Source organism: Cyanistes caeruleus, unplaced genomic scaffold (assembly GCF_971803275.1).
Source record: "Cyanistes caeruleus unplaced genomic scaffold, bCyaCae1.hap1.1 HAP1_SCAFFOLD_231, whole genome shotgun sequence".
In the NCBI taxonomy this organism is placed as follows: domain Eukaryota; kingdom Metazoa; phylum Chordata; class Aves; order Passeriformes; family Paridae; genus Cyanistes; species Cyanistes caeruleus.
Genome location: NW_028256014.1, coordinates 57,065 through 77,377, shown reverse-complemented (window position 1 = coordinate 77,377; position 20,313 = coordinate 57,065). Strand labels below are relative to the sequence as shown.

Sequence of the window (20,313 nt, the reverse complement as noted above, 5' to 3'; positions counted from 1 at the left end):
AATCTGCATTTAAACTTCTCCTTTTCTCTCCTCTCTATCTTTTTTATCTCCTCTTTATCTCCTTTAATCCCGTCAGCACCAGCAGGATGGGGATGGAGTCTTGGGGTGGGTGTGGGATGAACTGAGGATCCAGCAGAGAAGGGCAAGGCAGAGGGGAGAGGACTCAGCCAACCCTTCTCCTGCTCTCTCCTCCCCCAGGCTCCAGCTAAAGCAAGTCAGACTGGAAAGGATCCCACAAATGCTGTGTTCTCCTCCCTCTGAGCTTGGCTGGGGATCCTCAGCTTCAGCCTGGTGCAGTGGCTGAGATTCGCTAATTTGAGTTTTTTGTCTAATGCACTAAATAATGTGGTGGGTTTAGCACTGGCTGAAATCTCCAGGGCACTTACTCATTTCTCACTGTGAAATATGGATTAGGAGAAGGGAAAACCAGGCTTTAAACTTAGAAGGAATAAAGGAACTTTATTAACAGGACTACAAGAATGAGAAACCAGAATAAAACTTACAGAATGCCTTTCTTCTCCTGAATAACTTTTGTTGTTTTTTTTTTTTTAACTGACAGCATAGAGATAGAACTTGGGATGTTAAAACAGAATTCATTACACAAGAGTTTTTTATTAGTTTTTGTAGGGAGAGGAGTTTTTTCTTATTGTATCATGAAGACTTTTTTACAAGAAACAAGTTTTTTGTGGTTTTTTATTTTTACAAATAGCAGGCATCTGGGAAAAAAAATTTCTATTGTGACATTTTTCTCATTTTTACAGCCCTCCTAGAGGTGTGTCTATGGGTTATGAATTCATGGGGTGTTATTTTAAGGATGAGTTGTTTGAAGGCAAAAGTTTTCTTCATTTGTTTTTGCGATCATCTTTGGAAATGGAAGTTTTCTACTTCTCTCCATCAATGCAATGGGGATGTTATTGTTTTTATTTATTTTCTGTTCAAGCTTTTCATGGGATTACAGTTATTTTAACATTTGTTTCATTAATGGATGCTTTTGTTTAGATTTACAATTTTAATACTTTATTTTATACTTTTTTTCATGAAGTAAATGAGATATTTTAGTATATCAATGATTATCTCTATAGTCTTACTAAATGATTATTTTAGTTTCAATTGCCATTTTTTCATTTCTTTTCTATCTGAGGTTTGGCCCTTTTTTTTACTGACTTTGATGTTTTTATGTTGTTTTTTTGTGTGTTATTACTCTGTCCTTTTCTGTCCCTGGAGAGATGAACAAGGTTTGTAGGTCTCATCCGTGTATTGAAAGGGTTAATATCTTGCCAAGGCTCATAATCTTCCTAGTGTTCCAAATAAATAGGTACTGTGAGGGATACATATCACAGGTGAGCACCCACTGCACAATCTGCTTTGGATTAAATCCCATCTCCGTCTTCATCAGCTCACAGTCACTGTGACACTATTCCTGCATGGAAGAAACAGGCTGGGATGGCCCTTTCTGCTTTTGGTCCTTTTATTGGCAAATGAAATATTCTATTTGAAAACCTTCAAACCCTGGAGTTTCTTTGTATTTCCACCTGAAAATGCTGCCAGTTGAGGTTCCCAAGTGTGTGGTACGTGTTTGTGTGCACAGAGCAAAGGTGTCAGCCTGTGTGCGTGGCCCGGGTGTCTGTCAATGTCCATTGAAGCAGACGGCTGGAAGGGGGCTCTGCCCGCCCTGCGCTGCTCCAGGGCTGGGGCTGGGCTGGCAGAGGCTGCAGAGCGCTCTGAGAGGCACAGCCTCAGCCCCGGCCGGCATCTTGTGCATGGTGGCACAGCCTCAGCCCCGGCCGGCATCTTGTGCACGGTGGCACAGCCTCAGCCTCGGCCGCCATCTTGTGCACGGTGGCACAGCCTCAGCCCCGGCCGGCATCTTGTGCACGGTGGCACAGCCTCAGCCCCGGCCGCCATCTTGTGCATGGTGGCACAGCCTCAGCCCCGGCCGCCATCTTGTGCATGGTGGCACAGCCTCAGCCCCGGCCGCCATCTTGTGCATGGTGGCAGCTCTGAGGGCTGTGCGAGGGACGCTCTTCCCCAGCGCTGTTTCTCGTCCTTTCCTTTCCCAGGATGGCATTTGGAAATGTTTCTTCGGCCCTATCAATACACAACTCACTGTCTTACTCACTTTATGCCTGGAACGTTCTAAGAAGACAATGAAAAGCGTAGCGTGATTATGATGCACAAATAATAGTCAAGAAAACAGTACTCCATAGTGTAGGGCCTGCAGAGCAGGGATTCGTTTATTCAACACCAGGAGTGAGGGGGAAGCTCCACCACAAACTCACTTGTCCATTCTTTGCACAGGACAAGCTTTTAAACTTTTTAAACTTAATGGGCACATTCTACTTTCCTAAGCTTCATATTTTCTAATTCCATGATTGTGGAAGCCCTTGCAGCAGGGCTCTGCATGAAGTAGTTGTCAGCCTCTTGGGGGTTGTTTTGGATGAAGGCTCAGGGGCTACCTGAATTCAAAAGGCCTTTTTGTTACACTTCAATACTTTCCTTTTCTGGGAATTCAACACAAACTTGAAGTCAATATATTCTGCAAGTGCTCTTGCTGCGTGAGGCCACATTGTATCTTTCATTCAGCAATTCATGAAGAAAACACAAATTGCCTACTGAGACCCTTCTGCTCCCTTCCAAATCACTACTCAAGAACAAGCCTCAGGCACATGCCCACAGTCCCTCTCTGCCAGCAGCTCCGAGCTGCATTGCACAGTGCTTGCTGTGCCCCAGAGAGCACCAAGCAGGCTGGCCTGGTGCCCCTGAATATTTCTGCAAAGCCCTCTGCATTTCACACCTTTGCTGTGGCTCAGTGCAGAGCTCCAGGATTGCAGGCGCTTGGTCCCAGAGCTGTGTGAGGCAGTGGCTGGTGCAGATGTGCCCTGACTTGCTGTCAGTGCCTCACGCTGGCCTCGGTTCCCCTGGCAGAAATGCCGTGCCTGAAGGACACTGCCCTGTGCTGGAGCCTGCGGAGCAGCCCGGCTCCCTCCCCCTGTGCCCAGAGTGCTGCACACACTGCTGACCATTGCCAGGAGTTCCAGGGCAGGCGGCAGAAGAGCAGCAATGGTCAGGCAGGGCAGCAGCCCTGGGCTGCTCTTTGCCTTTCTCTCCTCCTGTGCAGACTCCAGACAGCCCATGGCACCAGTGTGTGCTGTGCCCAGCACGGCGCCGCTTCCCCTCAGGAGCAGCCAGCTGCCAGCTTGGCTCTGAGAGCGGAGGATTTGCCTGGTGCCAGCAAGAGGCAGCCAGGGCCAGGCTGCTGCCTCTTGCAGCTCCAAGGGCCTCCTTCCAGCCTGCCTCTGCCGAGGCTCAGGCTTCTCTGGGCTCTGTCAGGGCTCTGCTGGGGCTCCAGCCTGGCCGAGGCCGGGCCCGCTCTCACCTCACAGTCGCTGACAGCTCTGCACCAGAGGAGACCTTGCACAGCACCCTCACTACTCTTTCTGCTTTCTCTCTTCAGCCAGACTCTCCTCCAGCCAAAGAGATTTCTCTTAGGGATACAAATCCAAGTGGCAGGAACCCAAATACTCTCGAGTCACATCTGCACAGCCTGCATCTGCACAGGATGTTTGCGTTGCACCGCTCCTCCTTTGGTTTTTCCTGCAAATGCCATTGCTGTTTCTGCCTCAAATAGAAATGTCAGAGCTGGGCAAAACTTGTCCAGTTGGCCATATTCCAAAGGCAGTGTGGTCTGGAGAGGATGAATGAAGAGGAGCCTTCCCCCCTTACAAACTGTACCAAAGAAGCCATCAATGTCACTTTCCACCTCTAAGAAAAAACTGACAATTCAGGAGGAAATGTTGAGCTTTCTCACAGGGTCAGAAGGAGAGAAATGTTCCAAAGGAGTTGAGATTTTAGAAATTTTATTTAAAATCCTACTCTACAATTCTACACTACAAACCTACACTACCATCCTGCACTACAATCCTACTCTATAATCCTATTCTACAATCCTACTCTGCAATCCTACTCTATAATCCTACTCTAAATTGGTCATGGAGAAGACAGTTCTAAATCAATTGTTGCATTCCTGCCTCCTCCTTCCACTTCTTTACTGCAACGATGAGAGGTGCCAGGCTGGACCCAGGCATGGCCGATGTTATAAATTGATGCTGCAGAAAGGAAATGAAAACAACAAGAAAGCATGATTTTCCAAGCTAAGAGCTTCAAAGGCAGGGGAATACTTTTTAAATGGAAAGGGGATTGAGTCAGAGTAGGTCAGGAGCATGGGGCAAGAGTGGCACAGGTTGCCCCAAGAGCTGGTAGGAGGCCCATCCCTGGAAATATCTGAGGTGTGAGTATCCTGATCTCTTGAAAGATGTCCCTGCTCATTGCAGGACACAGACTAGATGACCTTTCCATGTCCCTGTGTGTTAGTTTGAGATGAATTGACATTTAGGGAAAGAAGTAAGAAACCCCGCACGGAAGTGATTTCTTTGAGAGAAGCTGCTGGGAGCTTCCCCTGTGCCTGAGACAGGCCAATGGCTGGCTAGTTCTGAGAACTGACAACATTTTGCACCATTTAGAAATGAGATGCGCCTCTGTGATGATGCACATTTTGAAAACCACCAGCCCAGGCACTGGCCCTCTTTGCTTCCGGAGCCCGAAGGTAACGGAGCTCTGGTGAGGCCGGCCCTGCTCGCCCACGGCCTGTGCTCCTGGGGGAGGCCGGGCCAGAGCCCAGCGGCTCCCGGGCGGGGGATGGAGGCTGCGGGACCCCGGCCCCAGGCTGGGCCAGGCCACGGCTGCTGACATCTTGCCCACACTAAACCCTCTCCCCGGCGTGCAGCGACGGCTCCAGGCCGAGCCTCCCCTCCCAGCGGCTCCCGGGCAGAGAGAGGGGCCCAGCACAGCCTGAAATCCAACACCGTGACTGCCATGACCTGGGTGAGATTGAACCCTTTCACTGCACAGGTGAGACCTTTCTTATTCTTGTGGGCCTGCTAATAAAATTTGTTATTCCTTTGAAGTTTGAAGCCTGTTTTGCCCTTCTCCTAATCCATAGCTCCCAGCAAGAAATGAGTAAGTGCCCTGGTGATTTTAGCCAGCGCTAAAACCCAGCACTCCCTGCCAGCCCAGCCCAGTCTAGGATTCCTCCCCACTGTCAGCTGAACAGCACCAAGGTTGGAAGTGAGGAGGATGGGGGCTCATCTGATGCCTTGGATTTCAGTGGAGGAGGAGCCCATCCCTGGGACACTGTTTCACCTGCAGCCCTTTTGGCATTTTACCTGCAGCAGCTCCTTGGCAGACCAGCGCTGCGCCTCGCCTTTCTGCAGGCAGCAGCTCAGGAAGTCACGCAGCAAAGGCGAGAATTGCTCGGGCTGCCGCAGCTGTGGGCTCCCTTCTGTGGCTATGTGGAATTTAGCCTGGAGAAAAAGGAAACACAAGGCTCCACCTGCTTCTTTCCCATCTGGAACTGCTCTCCCAGAGCCCATTGTTTAAGCTCCACTCTGCAGTGGCAGTTTTTGCCCTGGCAGAGAGGCAGACATGACTTTCCTGTAGCATTTGGATGACGACTTTCCTGTATCATGAAAAAACCCAAGCCCCAAAGCCACAGCTTTGCTAACATCCAGCAGATCTTGCCTTGGCAGCTGATTTCATTGCCTGATCTAGTTAGTGGCAACTACATCAGCAAATACGTGTTTCCTTCTCGGAGGATTCCCAGCAGCTTGGCAGCCTTTTTGGAAGAGGGATTTTGCTATTCTAACTAACTGTACTATTTCCAAGGATTCTTACATGAAAAGAATCTCTGCAGTGCTTGTTGGTCCCTTAAGCACAGCTGCCATAAAACAAAACTCATCCAGCTTATTGTCTTGTTCTTGAAAATGATGGTAATTGGAAGAAAAGAAAGGAAATGCAGCAGGTGTTCCTCAGGGAAGGAAACAAACCTTTGGAATCTCATTTTCAACACAGACACATTAAGATGCCTCCACAAATGTATTGGGTTGAAAATGCCTGTTTGGGCACACAGGAGCCACCTGCAGCTCTGTCTCTCAGCACTCTGAAAATTTCCGGTTCCCTTATGTGGCAAAAGGAAAATATTCATGGTGAAATCAGAAGTGTCACCCCTGTGGTAAGCCTGTGCTCGTTGGATTCTCAAGTCAGTGCATTAACGCTGTGCCCATCCCAGAAAGTGCCAGGAAACAAACAGGAGGTTTTGGCAGGCTCTCCCCGTCACCAGGCTCCAGCTTGGTGATATGGAGAAAGTGGCTTGGGTTATGAAAGAAGGTGGTCACTGAGTGTCTCAACAGCACTGCATAAGAAGCAGAAGAGACTCTGGCTTTACAGCCTCATCTCTGGGTTTCAGACAAGTTTCCCTGTGAGAAGAATGGGGCTGCACTTCTTCTCTCAAAAGCACTGTTTTAGAAACTTGGTTTGGTTTGAGTTTCTTTGCTTCATTTCTGGAAAGATAACAGCAGCTCTGAGATGCTTGTTTCCTATTCTTGGGGCCATCTACACAGCCAAAAGAGCTGGAACGACTTGTAAGGCAAAGCAAAATGCTGCCTGAGAATGGAGATGGTTTGGGCGAGGTAAGTCTTGAGTTCCCCCAGTGCTGCAACCAAAGCTCCAGCAGATGCTGATGTGCTGCAGGGACATTTGTAGAAGGGGCCTTGGTGGAAGTACTTCAAGCAGATGGCCATGGGATTTTGTGCAGTGAGCAGAGAACCCGGGACAGGTGAGAAAGACAGCGGGATCAGAGAGTATTTGCTCCTTACCGATTGAGCAGTGAAACTGTCATAAGGAGTTTTTTGTTCGGCCATTTCAATTGCCACAATTCCAAAAGACCACACGTCCACTTTGGGGCCATATGGTTGACGCTTCACCACTTCAGGTGCCATCCACCAAGGAGTCCCGGTCACCGAGCACCGCTGATTTTGCTCAGGGGTGAGCTGAGCAGAAAGGCCAAAATCAGCTGAGGAGAAAGCAAAATACTCTTTTAATTTTAATACTCTCAATTAGGAAGCCAAGGCAAAGAATTCCCCGGTAGAAGTTTGAGAATGTGCAGTTGAATTTCCTGGACAACACTCCCTGCTCTCTTTCCTTAGGGCTTTAGCCAAGGAAATATGAATTGGCTACTTCAAACATCCCCCCATTTCTTACACTTCCTCCAGCAGTGCCTTTTGTTCCCCTGAAGGTTTAGATTGCAGCTCCCTCCCTCTGGAAGGAACACACACAGACACACACAGAGCAATAGCACTCTGGGCTGCTCGTGGCTCCTTGTCATAGCTGTGTGCACCCTGCAACTGTGCCTTCAGCCCACAGCAGGGGGGACCCCTGCACTGCCAGCAGCAGCATTTTTGGGGAGCTGGCAGTCACTGAAAGCAGCCCCACACCCCCCATTCCTGGAAGGCTGAAGCTGAGCAAGAATACACTGACCCAGCTTGACAGAGCCGTCGGTTCTGAGAAGGATGTTGTTGCTCTTGACATCTCGATGGATCACGTGGTTGGAGTGAAGAAAATCCAGTCCTTGCAGGCACTGAGAGAGAAAAGAGAACCAGGGGGGCAAAAAGTAGTGCTGTGAGTTCATCGCACAAGAAAGGAAACAGCTGTGGAAGGTTCCCTTTGCAGGGGAATGGGGAGGAATGGCAGAACACAGCGCCATTGAGAGCAAGAGCCTGCTGCTCCCACAGTAGCAGAGCAGCACCTTTCTCAGTGGAGAACTGCAAATGCCAATGCAAGAGACAGAGCTAGAATACAAGAGCAGGGGATAAGAGGACAGGAAGTGAGTCCAGTGAGTGTAGGGGCACTGGCAGACAGTTCCCTTGAGATGCTCTTGCTTGCCCATAGCCGAGCAGCAGCACAGAAACCAAGCTTGGCCCATGAAATCACTCCCATTCTGAGCCCCTGTTTCCCAGACAATGCAGCTCAAGGCCTTGGAAGCACAGATGGGATCCCTGACCTCCCGACTGACAGCTGCAATCTCTCCTTCAGACATTTGAATCTCGTCGATGAGATCTCTCAGAGTGCCTCCGTCCATGTACTCCATCACCAGCCAGAGTTCCTCATGCACAAGGTAGCTGAAAAAAGGAAACAAGGCCATGCAGGTGAACATGCACGGCTAGGTTGGTTTTTTGCTTGAGTCTTGTTTCTGGGTCCCTTGGAGACAAGGGCAGAAGAAAAGGCATAGACATTGCCTCTAGGCTGTGCAGTGTTTGCAGTCTGTGCTGTCTCAAGGAGAAAGGCAGTTTAGGAAGAGCCCAGATAAAAAACCTGTCACGCATGGCATTTCTGGAAATAAGCACCTAGTCTTCCCGGCATGCACAGCAATGGAAAAGAGGGGCAACAATGCAAGGGCAATCCTCTCTTGGATGGTTCATCAGCATTTAAGAAACTTGAAAAACTCAAGCCCAAAGAACTGTGGAGGCAATGAACTTAGAAGGTATTGAATTCTTAAGATAGGGCTGATGCAGGGTTTTGAACAATTTTCAGTCTGCATTTGCCAGGGTGGATTCATGCAGACAAAATGCAGTCTCTTCCCATCCATTGGAGATAAGTAGAGAAATAATCATTAACAACTCTATTTCCTGCCACTGACCAAAGTGGGGTTTTAAGCTCTCATGCTTGTAGTATGTAAAGAAACATTCAAGGGATAGGACCGTGACCACTCACCTGGCTAAGTAATTCACGATCCTGGGACTCCTATTACTCTCCATGATCCTGATTTCATTCATGGTTAGTATCTTCCTACTCACTCCTTGCACATTTATTTTCTTTATGGCCACCTCAAATGACATTGAAAAGGAGTAATTTGAGAAAATTGATAGCATGAGACCACAACACACATGGAGCAAGTGATTTTGGAATGGCACAGCCAAGCTGTGCCAAAGTGCCTTGTGATTAGACCTCATCACCAGAGTAATTAGGGAGTGACATTCCAACAGCCCATTTCTCTGCTCCCTTGGGGGTCAGTTACAGGACATGTGGCCACTGGCGATTTGCCTTGTCCACAAAGCCTGTTCCAAGTGCAATTTGCAGGCTGGCTCCAGTCTGTGCTTCTTGTGCCTTTTCAGCACAGCTCTCCTCAAAGCTCCAGCCACAGCTGTCAGCAGTGGGGAAAGGCCTGGAGAGCAGCAGAGGCTGCAGGGGCTGTTGACATTTACCTCTCCTCCTGTTGCAATGTCAAGTGCTCTGGAAACCTCTCCAAAACCCCTAGAAACAAAACAGCAGCAAAGAACGGAGAAGCCATTTAGATCTTGCAGTGGAAGCCAGTCCAGACAGGAGAGCTCTGCTGTAAATGCCTAAAAGCTGCAGGTTGCAGGAGGGATCTGCCAGAAGGCAGATGATGCATTTTCCCCTCAAGTGCCTGGGCACTGGGCCTGTTCCTGAAGCCTTGGGCTTTACTGCCTCAGCTCCAAAAGGCAGCTTATTCCTTCATCTCGGATATCAGCTTCTAAACTGTGCAATTCTAATCCTGAGCACGGAGTATTTCCTTTAGCAAACTCTTGGAGAGAAATGTTCCTGAGAACTGTTATCTGACAGCTCTCATTGGGGGTAGGTTGTGCTTTCAGGCAAGCAAGATTCTTCTCCTTTCATTAGTGTGGCCAGATGATTTGGAGACATCCAAAAATGTGAAGGAAATGAATCCTGAGCTGTCCCACACTTGAGAGACAAGCAGATTTACCAGGTTCTGTTCCTTGCTGCAGGCAAGACCTTGGCAGCATGGAGATGTATTTGACAATGCCTTCTGAGCACACTTGACAAATTCTGGCCAGTACTGAGAGATGGGGCAGACTAAGCCCGCTGTCTAAACATGTGGACAACTTGTCTGACTTCCCACTTGATGGATATTCCACCAGTGAAACCCCTGGCCCATGGCTGTGTAGAAGTGACTGTGGTTGGACTCACCCACTGCCAAGACTTTCCAGTTCAATGTATTTTGTGATGGGATTTTCCTTGTTCACCATCCTCCCTGAGGGAAACAAAATGCAAGATGCTCACTTTCAGGCAGAGATCCGAACTTGCAGGAGATGCCAAAGGCAGCCCCGCTGTCTGGGGCTCTGAACCCTCTGTGGTCAGCTGGGCAGCAAGCACAGCAGCAACAAGACAGGCAGTTGTGCAGTACAAATGGGCAGCAGAGAGACTGATTTTGTCCAGTCCTTGGAAGGAAATGAAGCGCAGAGAGCACAGCAGGGCACAGCACAAGGCTGGCAAAGGCCAAGCGTGAGCACTGACAAGCAATGGCAAGAAGACACAGCCAGCCTGAGCCCCTGACAAGCTGTGGCCCCCGTTCAGGACACACCAGCATTGCCTTGGAGATCAGACACAGCCAGGTGCAGATCAAGGCCCTTTTGTGTCCCAGCAGGTGAAGGTAGACACCAAATCAGCTGGGATCTTTTCTCAGCCCCACCAGGTCTTTTCTGAGAGCACAGCACTGGCAGCTGTCATGGGCAAGAAGCAGATTAAATGGGTTGTGCTGCAGAATCACAAAGGGCTTGATGTGTTTTCCCAGAGACTGATCTGAGCAGGGCTTGGGCCAATAGGTAGGATTCTAAGAGTCATGGGAATGGCTGGGAATCAGGGATGAAAAAGTGCCATGGATCTGAGGAATACACAGCACAGGGGCTGCAGGCTCGCTCCTGAGAAATGCCTGCAGTGCTGTTTTATCTGATCACACCATGTGGATGTGTCTCTTGGACACATCTTTAGAAAAATAAAACTAGGATATTAATTACAGATTGTTATACAAGTATCTGTTTCTTCATTGTGGGCCCAATGAAAACATCTCTTGCTCTCTGTTTCTGCTGTCACCTGATGTTCTTTCAAAGGAGTCCTCACTGACAAAAATACAGCATTCTCATAAAAACCTTGTAGATGTAGTAGAGGCAATAAAAACAGTCCTAAAAATGACACCAGTAAGACACATGGGGCAGAACAGCTCTTTCAGGATGGAGAAAAAAAAAACTACCAAAAAACCACCAAAACCAAAACAAAAATCTATAAAAAACACCACACAGAAAACAGAACCACAACAAAAAGACAAAATCCCAAATCAGTTTCTGTGAAGTCTTTTGGTGCTGACAACAGGTGGGAAGTCGGGAGTCTAAGGAGAATTTAGGAATTAAATACTCTGTTCAGTTTGGCCACTAGCACACAGAACTTGCATAGATCATTTGCTAGGCCACAGCCTCCTGCTGATCCAAGAACAATTCCTGCTTCTGCCTTTAGTGGCAAGGGAATGCCAGGCAAAGCCGAGCCAGTCCAAGCTGCCCTCAGAGGCAGCAGGAGCAGCCAGAGCGCTCTCTCGCTGCCTCAGAGCACAGCAGTTCCTGTGGGGAGTCCTAAATGTCTCTGGGACACCAAAGTGAGGAGGATCATTTGCTACAGCTCTGCTGGCACGTGCACACAATACACTGTCCCTCAGACAAGAAATACACCAGACGTACTCAGTTGCTCCACGAAGTCTCCCAGGCTCTCCTGGAGCTGAGCAGCAGATGTGTCACTGCTGGAAATGGACAAACTGCCCCGGCTCCACTGCTCAGCTTGGGCAACAAAGGCTCCTTTAGATGCTGCTGCTGCTGCTGCTGCTGCAGCAGATTGAATGGAAGAGCCTGTGTAGATCTGCGAGAAGAAAGGAGTTTGTGTCAGAAAGCTGGCTGGCAGAGATTACCCCGAGTTCCCTTTTCAAATGCAAGCCCTTAGGAAGTTGCTGTTAGCCACATGCAAAGCTCATCAACTGGATTTTTTGGATGCCCACTTCTGGAACCAAATGGTCAAAACCCAAGGTTGGTTTTAATCAAGTTGATGGCCAGTTTCATATTCCATTTTCCTGGATTTTCTGAAGGATGACTGCAACAACGACCATTGCACTTCCTCCCAAGGATCCCTTTCCCCCTCCAAGGGCTGCAGACACATTTGCAGCTCCTTGTTCTAATGTTGGAGCTCCTCCCCCTCAGTCCTCTTTTCCTGCACCATCTTCAGAAGGTGCTCAGCCTGCAGCACTTGTGCTTGGGACAGTACCTGTGCCTCCCGCCGACCTTGGGGCTCTTCATCAGCAGGCATTTGCTGGAAGCCTTCGCAGGCTGCCAGGTGAGATATCAACACGTCCACCTCAAGTCAAAGAGAACAAAGCAGTCAGAGACCACAGCTTGTCCCTGTGTGCCAAGGCTCATTGACTGTGAGCAAAGGGAAAGAGCAGGACAGCAGCAGATTCACCAAGGGATACAGACAGCTTGCAGCTTGTATTCCAAATCTGTCTGGGGGACTGTGTTCACTTGCAAAAAGCCCTGAAGAAACAAGGAGAGCAGGAGCAGGCCAGCAGGAATCCCTTGAGATGAGTGCTGGCAAAAGGGGCAAATGACTGGTGCCACTGTCCAGGGCAGCAGCTGAGATTGAGCACAGCAGGAAATGTCCTTCCAAGCAGCTGGGATAGACACTACAGCAGGATGGCACTGAGAGGCATCAGCCCAGCCCCCTGCTGCTCTGCAGAGGAAAGGCAAGAAGGGCAGAAAGCACCAGACTGCAGTGACTGCTGTGCCTATCGCTCTTTCACTCACTCGATTTTCTAGAGCCTCTTGCTGCTGAGCGAGGAGATCTAATTTCTCTTGGATGATTCTCCTTTCTTCCTCCAGCCTGTTCTCTCTTGCCCTGATCCTAGCCTCAGCTTCCTGCAGCTCTGCCAGAAGCTCCTCCTCGGAGGCCTGTGAAGAACGACAGAGAGGAATTTCCATGAGTGGAGTGTCTGCCTCACTTTCACTCACCTGGTTTCGTTGATTTCCTCTCTGCCAGTGGAGATTCATCTCCTCCTCGATGTTTCTCCTTTCTTCCTCGTGCCTCCTCTTCACTGCCATGATGGCCATCGGAGCTTCGGGCAGCTCTGCCTGGGGCTCTGCCTCGATGTTCTGTACACACAAATGGAGAGCAAGTGCCTGGGAGCTGCCCTTTTCAGGCCTGCCCTGCCACTCCTGCCCTTCTGACATCCACACTCTTGTTAGAAATCCTGCTCAGTCAGGAGACAAGGATGTGTGCAATTTGATCCTCTGCTGCAGGTCAGAGAGCCTCTATGGCCACCTCAGGATATGGAAGAGGACCAAGGTGTTTCTCCTCCCTCTTTTGTCAGCTGAGAATTCTGAGTGGCACTGACAGAGATCCTCAAAAGGCCCCACCAACAAATTAATTGACACACCCCTAGGGATGCCAATGAAGGAAGCCATGGGTCATGTAATGAATGTATGACCAAAGTCACCAAAAACCACCTAAACCATGGAATTGTCTCACCTCACTAGGACAGGCAGAAATTTATAGGTTAAACAGGGAGTGTCAGGACAGAAGAGGCAGGAGGAGGAAAACAGCTCTGAGGAGAAAAAACAACCATCTCTAAAGGGGTTCTTAGCAACAAAAGACAGCACTCAAGGACTTGCAGCTTTGCCCCCACACTAGGCTCCAATGCAGTTTCCAAAGCTGCAGACTTCACCACAAAACGTATCAAGAGAAACTTGCCACTTGTGGATTTTGCCTCAGAAGAAGGGTTCAGAACTACACAGTTTGTTTCTTTGGCCACACAGGACAAGAATGGCCGGCCACAGCTTCATGGACAACACAATCATCTCATTGCAGCTTATCAAAAGCCAAAAGACAGGTGGCCTAAAAGACTCTGCAGAAGTGAAGAATTACTCCAGAAAACTGCAGAACACTTCTCCAGGTCATGCAGAGGTTTCCAAAAAGGGACAGCAAACAAAGCAAGCCCTGTGAGCCCCAGCAATGCCGTGTGAGCCCTTGGCCATGGCTTGGCAGAAGCCAAGAGACAGAGCTTCCCTGAGCCAAGCAGCCAGCTGCTCACCCGCAGGCAGCAGCGCTTTGGGGCCTCAGCACGACGGCTCAAAGCCCAATTTCCAGCTGCCATGGGATGGGGGAATGGCTGGGTGCTGGCAGGACTCCAGCACTCAGCATCCTCAGCCAGCAACAGCAAGTGCTGGCTGCTCAGAAACTTGCAGCTCTGCCTTGCACTAAAGACAGCAGCACCCAGCACTGGCACTTACTGTCTGGGCATGGTCAGGCTGGGCTGTGACCACAGCTGGAGGCTCGTGCTCCTTTTGCTCATTTTGCTCCTCTTTGGCCTCTTCTCCAGGAGCAGAGGGAGCCACAGCAGAGTCTGCTCTTGCTTCTGGGCTCTGTGGACAGATGGTGGAGTTAGGGACAGGCAGCTCCTATCATTTAGAACCTTATTTCTATTCAGCTCTATTTCTACAACCAGCTCTACCAAGCACAAATCATCAGCTTTGATAGCAATGGGATTCTAAGTCTCTCCAAGTAAATTAAAATGGGTTAATTCAGCCAGGCTGCAAATAGCTCTGAATTAGAGAGTTCACCCTGGCTACTATCAGCAAGCAACGTTCTCTCTGCAAATCTGAGCTTTGAGTTCTTTTAAAGCTCTGCAATGGAAAATTAGGAAATAGCCAACAATGCCTTTGCTATTGCTGTTGTAAACATGGAAATGGATCTTCTTTCAGCCCACCCAGCTGGCCCTCTGCACTCTACTGCCACAGGCCAAGCTCACAGTTCCCTGCACAATTCTGAAACACCAGGAACATCAAATGTTCCTTTCTGACTCACCTCAGGATCGGCACCTCTGAACACACGGCTCAGATGACCTGCAGTGGGCAAGGAAAATGAACCAAATTCTTTGAGAAAACTGGAGAGAACCGTGGCCTATTTAGAACAGCATCTGAGAAGATCTCCCAGTCTGCATTTTCAAAGGTGTCCTGCTTGACTGGTGTTGTTTAAAGCAGCAACTAAAAAATCACTAGGAAACTTACTTATTTCTGGCTGTGAGATATGGATTAGAACAAGAGCAAAACAGGCTTAAAACTTAAATGGAATAAAGAAAGTTTATTGACAAAAACTACAAGAATAAGAAACCAGAATAAAACTTCCAGAACAACCCTTTTCTCCCCCACTACCCAACCATTCTCTTGTTCACATGACAACATAGAGACAAAAAACTTTGGAACTTTGGTGTTTACAACAGTCCCAATTCCTGCTGGAGTCTTTTCATCAGTCTTTGTAGAGAAACAAAAGTCTTCTTCTGCTATCTATGGAGTTTTTCACATGAAAACTATCTTTCTTCATAGCTTTCTATTTCTCTGATGCCAGCTGCCCAGAAATCTGCCATCAGTTGTCTCCTCCCATTTCCCATCACTCTGAGGTGTGTTATGGGTCATGAGTCCAGGGATGTCATTTTTATGAATGAGTTATTCAAAGGCAAAAGTTCTCTTTATCTGTTTTTCTGAGCCCCCCTGGAAACAGAAGTTTTCTTTTTTGCTTCTTAAAAGACACAAATCTTCAACTATTACTTCTCCCCCTCTGTTCCAGCATCTCACAGTGTCACAACTACTTCATCATTTGCTCAAAATCCACACTTGGAAACTCTCCATTCCTCCCAATATACTCTGTCATGAATTAAAGGAGATTTTTTCAGAACACTACTGTCCATCTCCATAGCTTTAACAGAAAAATATTTCAGCTTATTAAAGCATCTCCTTCTTTCTCTTCCCCCTCTAAATTTAATTTGTTTCTTCACTCTCTTTGATGGGTTGATGGTTGATCACTCCCTCTCTCTCTCTCTGGAAAAAAAGGATTAATCTGCAAGTCTCATGCAGGTAGTAAAAGAGTTAAAATCTTGCTAAAGCTGCAGATGTTGATGGTGTCAGGTTTCAGTTCAGTGGCAGAAACTGCAAACCAAGTCAGGCCGGCCGGCTCCGTTTCTCCCCCCACCCCGCCCTCTGCAGCCTTGTCCGGCCTAGAGCGGGGGAGGAGGCCGAGACAGAGCCCTGTGACCTCGTCAGAAGCCAGAAACCAAAGAGAGCAAGAAATTCCCGGCCTCACATCTTCAGGTGGTGTTCACAGGTTGATCTCACTTCTCAATAGTTAAAACCGCTGCCAATTCTCACCCATGGCCAGGAATTAGTCAGGAGAAAAAACTCCCATCAGCCTCCAGCAGTTTCAACTTCCCGAGCTCTCAGAGCTATCTTAAAAGTAAAGTCACCCCAAGAGATTGAGCCAGCAAAGTGAGGAAATGCCAGACTCTGCTGCCACAGGCTCTCCCGTGGAGGGAACAGAAGCCCTGCAAATGCTGCCCGCAGCCCCCTGGCTACAGACACCCCATGTTTTGCTGAAGGTGTTGACAGGAGCTTTACCAAACCAGGGGCATCCTCATGGTCTTTGTGTTTCAATAGCAACCCGGTCACTAAGAAAGAGCAGGGAGACCTGCAAAAGCCAGCTCAGGTTCCAGCCAGGGAAAACCTCTACTTACGTGCCAGGTTGGTCAGATAATAGCCAGAGTAGCCGATGACATAAATGGTGCAAACGGCAACAGCGAGCTGCTCCATCATTGTAGCACTGCTGTGCCAGTTTGCACACTCTGCTCCACCACAAAAACAAACAAGGCTCCTGTCAGTGTGCAGCTGCCCACTGACAAACGCCTCAAGCAGGAGGATGCTCCTGCACTGAGCAAGCCCAAGAGCTGCTCTGACCCTGAGGCCTTCCGTGCACCAAGGCAACCTTGGGATGTCACCACGACAAGGTGGCATCCATGCCCTGACATCACAAAGCCAATGCTCTGCGCTGCTCTGGGAATTGATGCAGAGCAACCCAACCTTCCCTACAGCAAACACAAAATTGCCTGGGAGCTTCTCCTCTGTCACAAAGTGTCACAAATCCTTTGGTGGGCTGTGGGAAATGACAGAAACTTCCACAGATACTGAAGGGTTTAATTTACAGCCTTGGAAGGAGCTTGGTTTCATGCAATGCTAAAGGTTCACAGACGTTGAGTCGAGAAATCATAAGCTTATGTTCCTATAGCTGCAAGTAAGAATATGCCATAAGTAAATAAGAAACTGCATTGAGTGAGATGGTGGAGAGATTTCAACTGTAATTGTGTGATTTTATAGAGTAAGCTATGAATCTAAATATTATCCTAAGAAGCACATGTGTGTAGGTGAGCTAGCAGTGTATTGGGTGAAAAGCAGACACAGTGCAGCAGAACTTGGCAAAGGTGAAAGGTGATTAAGTAATAATAAACTCCATGTCAGCTGTCCATTGGGCCAAAATGTGATATATTGCTGTGTAACAAAGAAACTCGTGACTACCTTTGAGCTATGGCCCACTTGTTACCCCTCCAAAATCTCATGCCTTCAGACTGAGACCTTTTCTGATGCATTCCAGCAATAAATCGACTTAACAGCACCAGTGGTCCCACCGCTCATTATTTACAGCCTGACAATGGGCCAAACCCTGTTGTTCAAGAGATCCAAGAGTAACTCCAAGACTGCTCTGTGGAGAGAGAAAACAAAGAGAACTTGTCCTAAGAGAACAAAGGTTGCTCCTCAGTCAAGGCAGGATGGATGGAACAGAGTTTCTAAAATGTAACAAGTAGCAGAAGCAGAGTAGTTTGCAGAAGAAATTGTTATACAAGCACTTGTCCTAGGGAAATAAAACTGATGTTGCTAATATGGAATTGATCATGACTATTATTCCTTAGCAGCCATCTGAACATTTATACTATTGGCTATCCAGGCTCACACTATTCTAACCCAATTGGAAAAACAGCACAAAAGTGATGTACACTTGTAATAAATGTTTCCAGATATACCACCCCTGGGGACCGTGCATCGTTCATGCGCTGCAGTGCCCCAAGCACCCACATCCTGCCCCACAACTGAGCTCTGAGGTGGGACTAAACCAAAGGAAATTGGGATTTTGGCCACTGATGCTTCTGACTAAACCCAGGAATGCCTGTTCCTGTGCCAAAGGAACTGCACAGCCATCAGCCTGCTGCAGCACTGCTGGGGCATCTCAAAGAAGCATGTGGGCCTGTGCCTCACCCCTGGAGCCCCCTGGGCACATTTGTGAGCCACAGAGATGAGGCTGCAATGGTCATAAGGAAAGAGAAGAAGAAAGTCACAGAAGAATGGGGGAAGATGTAGGAGATGGTGGGAGGAGGAAGCCAGAGGGACCAAATGGGTAACTTTCATCCAAATTGGGAGCTATGAGGCAGGGACCCAAGAGATGTGGAATAGAGACCCCATCACCTGTGACTTCCTTTCTCAGCTGAAAAGAAAAAGAATAGAGAAATAGCTGGGTTTTAGCTGTGTGTCTAGATATGAAGCCACGTTACATTTTTGAATGGCTCCACACAAGTTCTTCAAGTTTTCTCCAAGCCTGCAGGTTCCCCTGCCCCAGGACCACCAGTGGCCAGTTTTGTTGGTTTTGCATGGGTTAAATTTTGGTGAGGAGGGAAGAAGCCAGCCATGGAAATGCTATTTCTGCTAAAAGGAGCTGCTAAAAGCTTTTTCCATGCCTGGCAAAACCAATCACTGGCTGGCTCTGAGAACAGGCCCATTGCTAAGCCAATTAGAAAAGCTGGAAACACTTTGATGACAACAGATTTAAGAGAGGAAAGAAACGTGGGAAGCTCTCTTTCTTTCTGCCCTCCGAGGGGTGGGGAGGGGGCACCGAACCCCTTCCCAGCAGGCCAGCTGTGGTGGTTTGGCATTTTAGAGATAAAAGCAGAAAACACCCACAGAAGTGATTTCTCTGAGAGCGGCTGCTGGGAGTTTCTCTCTGCTTGAGATCAGGCCAAGAGCTGGCCAGTTCTGAGAACTGACAGCATTTTGCAGCACTGAAAAGTGAGATCACCTTTGTCAATAGCACCTTTTAAAAGCTCCAGCTGGGGAAGTTGTCTCTTTTTGTTTGCAGCCTGGAAAGGTATTGGAGCTGTGGTGTGGCTGGCCCCGCTCCCTGCGGCCTGTGTGGCCTGGGGGGGCTGGGCTGGAGCCCAGTGGCTCTGGGCTGGGGGGATGGAGACTGCGGGACTTGCCCCGGCCCCAGGCCAGGCCGGGCTCTGCTGTGGCCCCTCCCGGGAAGCCCTCCCAGTCCCATTCCAGTGGGGTGGCTGAAGCCCTCCCCAGGGGGACCCCGGCCCTAAGCTGGGCCGGGCCACGGCTGCTGACATCTCGCCCATCCCCGCCATGGCCTGCACAGACGGCTCCAAGCTGGAAACCGTCCCCTGCCTTCCAGGGGCTGCTGAGCTGAAATCCCACACCAGGAATGCCTGCCACACCTTGGGCCACATTTAACCCTTTCACTACACAGATGAGACCTGCAGACTTCATCCCCTCTCCAGAGAGCGCAAAGTGGGAGCGATCGACACGCAAAAGACAACATCAAACATCAAGGTCAGTACGACGAAGAGTCAAGCCTCAGGTGGAAGGAGAATGAGGAGATGCTTTAATGAGCTGAAATAGTCTTTTGCTAGGGCCATGGAGATGGACAATAACATTCTGAAAAATAACTCCTTTCATTAATGAAAGAGTATTGGGGGGAATGAAGGATTCAAAGTGTAAATCTGAGCAAAGGTATCCATTGATGAAGCCAAGCAGGTGGTGGAGTATCTGTGATCCCATGAGATGCGTGAACAGAGAGAGAGAGATGAGAGCTGATGAAGATCCTTTGTCCCCAGGGAGAGAAGAAGAAAACTTCTGTCCCCAGAGATGATCACCAAGACAGATGAAGAGAGTAACTCTTGAATCTTTAAAATAATACCCCTTGAGTTCATGGCCCGTGAACACACCTCAGAGTGGTGTGGAAATGGGAGGAAGGCATGATGGCAGAGTTTTGCCCTGGGTGGCTGCTATTCATGGAAAGGAAAAAGCACAAGAAAAGTCTTTTCTTGTGGACAACTCTCCATGGAATAACAAGAGAAAACTCCTCTCCCTACAGATACTGATGAAAAGACTATCGTTGGTACTGCATTAACATCCCAAGTTTTGTCCCTACACTGTCAGTTGAGAAAGGAAAAAGTTGGTTGGGGAGAGAAAAGGTTTCTGGAGGTTTTATTCTGGTTTCTTATTTCTTATAGTCCTGTTAATAAAGTTTCTTTATTCCTTCTAACTTTTAAGCCTGGTTTTCCCTTCTCCTAATCCATATCTCACAGTGAGAAATGAGTAAGTGCCCTGGAGATTTCAGCCAGCGCTAAACCCACCACATTATTTAGTGCATTAGCCAAAAACTCAAATTAGCGAATCTCAGCCACTGCACCAGGCTGAAACTGAGGATCCCCAGCCAAGCTCAGAGGGAGGAGAACACAGCATTTGTGGGATCCTTTCCAGTCTGACTTGCTTTAGCTGGAGCCTGGGGGAGGGAGAGAGCAGGAGAAGGGTTGGCTGAGTCCTCTCCCCTCTGCCTTGCCCTTCTCTGCTGGATCCTCAGTTCATCCCACACCCACCCCAGGACTCCATCCCCATCCTGCTGGTGCTGACGGGATTAAAGGAGATAAAGAGGAGATTAAAAAGATAGAGAGGAGAGAAAAAGAGAAGTTTAAAT

The 20,313-nt window shown here is 48.7% G+C and overlaps 1 protein-coding gene across 1 annotated transcript; it reads right to left on the bottom strand.

The window, feature by feature from the left end:
• Positions 1–3,840: 3,840 nt before the first annotated feature.
• Positions 3,841–16,477, bottom strand: LOC147645554 (serine/threonine-protein kinase PAK 3-like). The gene is made up of 14 exons (XM_086874475.1): positions 16,244–16,477; positions 14,545–14,582; positions 13,971–14,102; positions 12,489–12,833; positions 11,953–12,042; positions 11,379–11,553; positions 9,841–9,904; positions 9,096–9,144; positions 8,605–8,717; positions 7,895–8,012; positions 7,372–7,471; positions 6,711–6,907; positions 5,223–5,360; positions 3,841–4,106 (listed from the first exon to the last, which is right to left on the bottom strand). Exons 1-14 carry the CDS (start codon positions 16,320–16,322, stop codon positions 4,005–4,007), a joined length of 1,740 nt encoding a protein of 579 aa, XP_086730601.1. The 5' UTR covers positions 16,323–16,477; the 3' UTR covers positions 3,841–4,004.
• Positions 16,478–20,313: the final 3,836 nt, after the last annotated feature.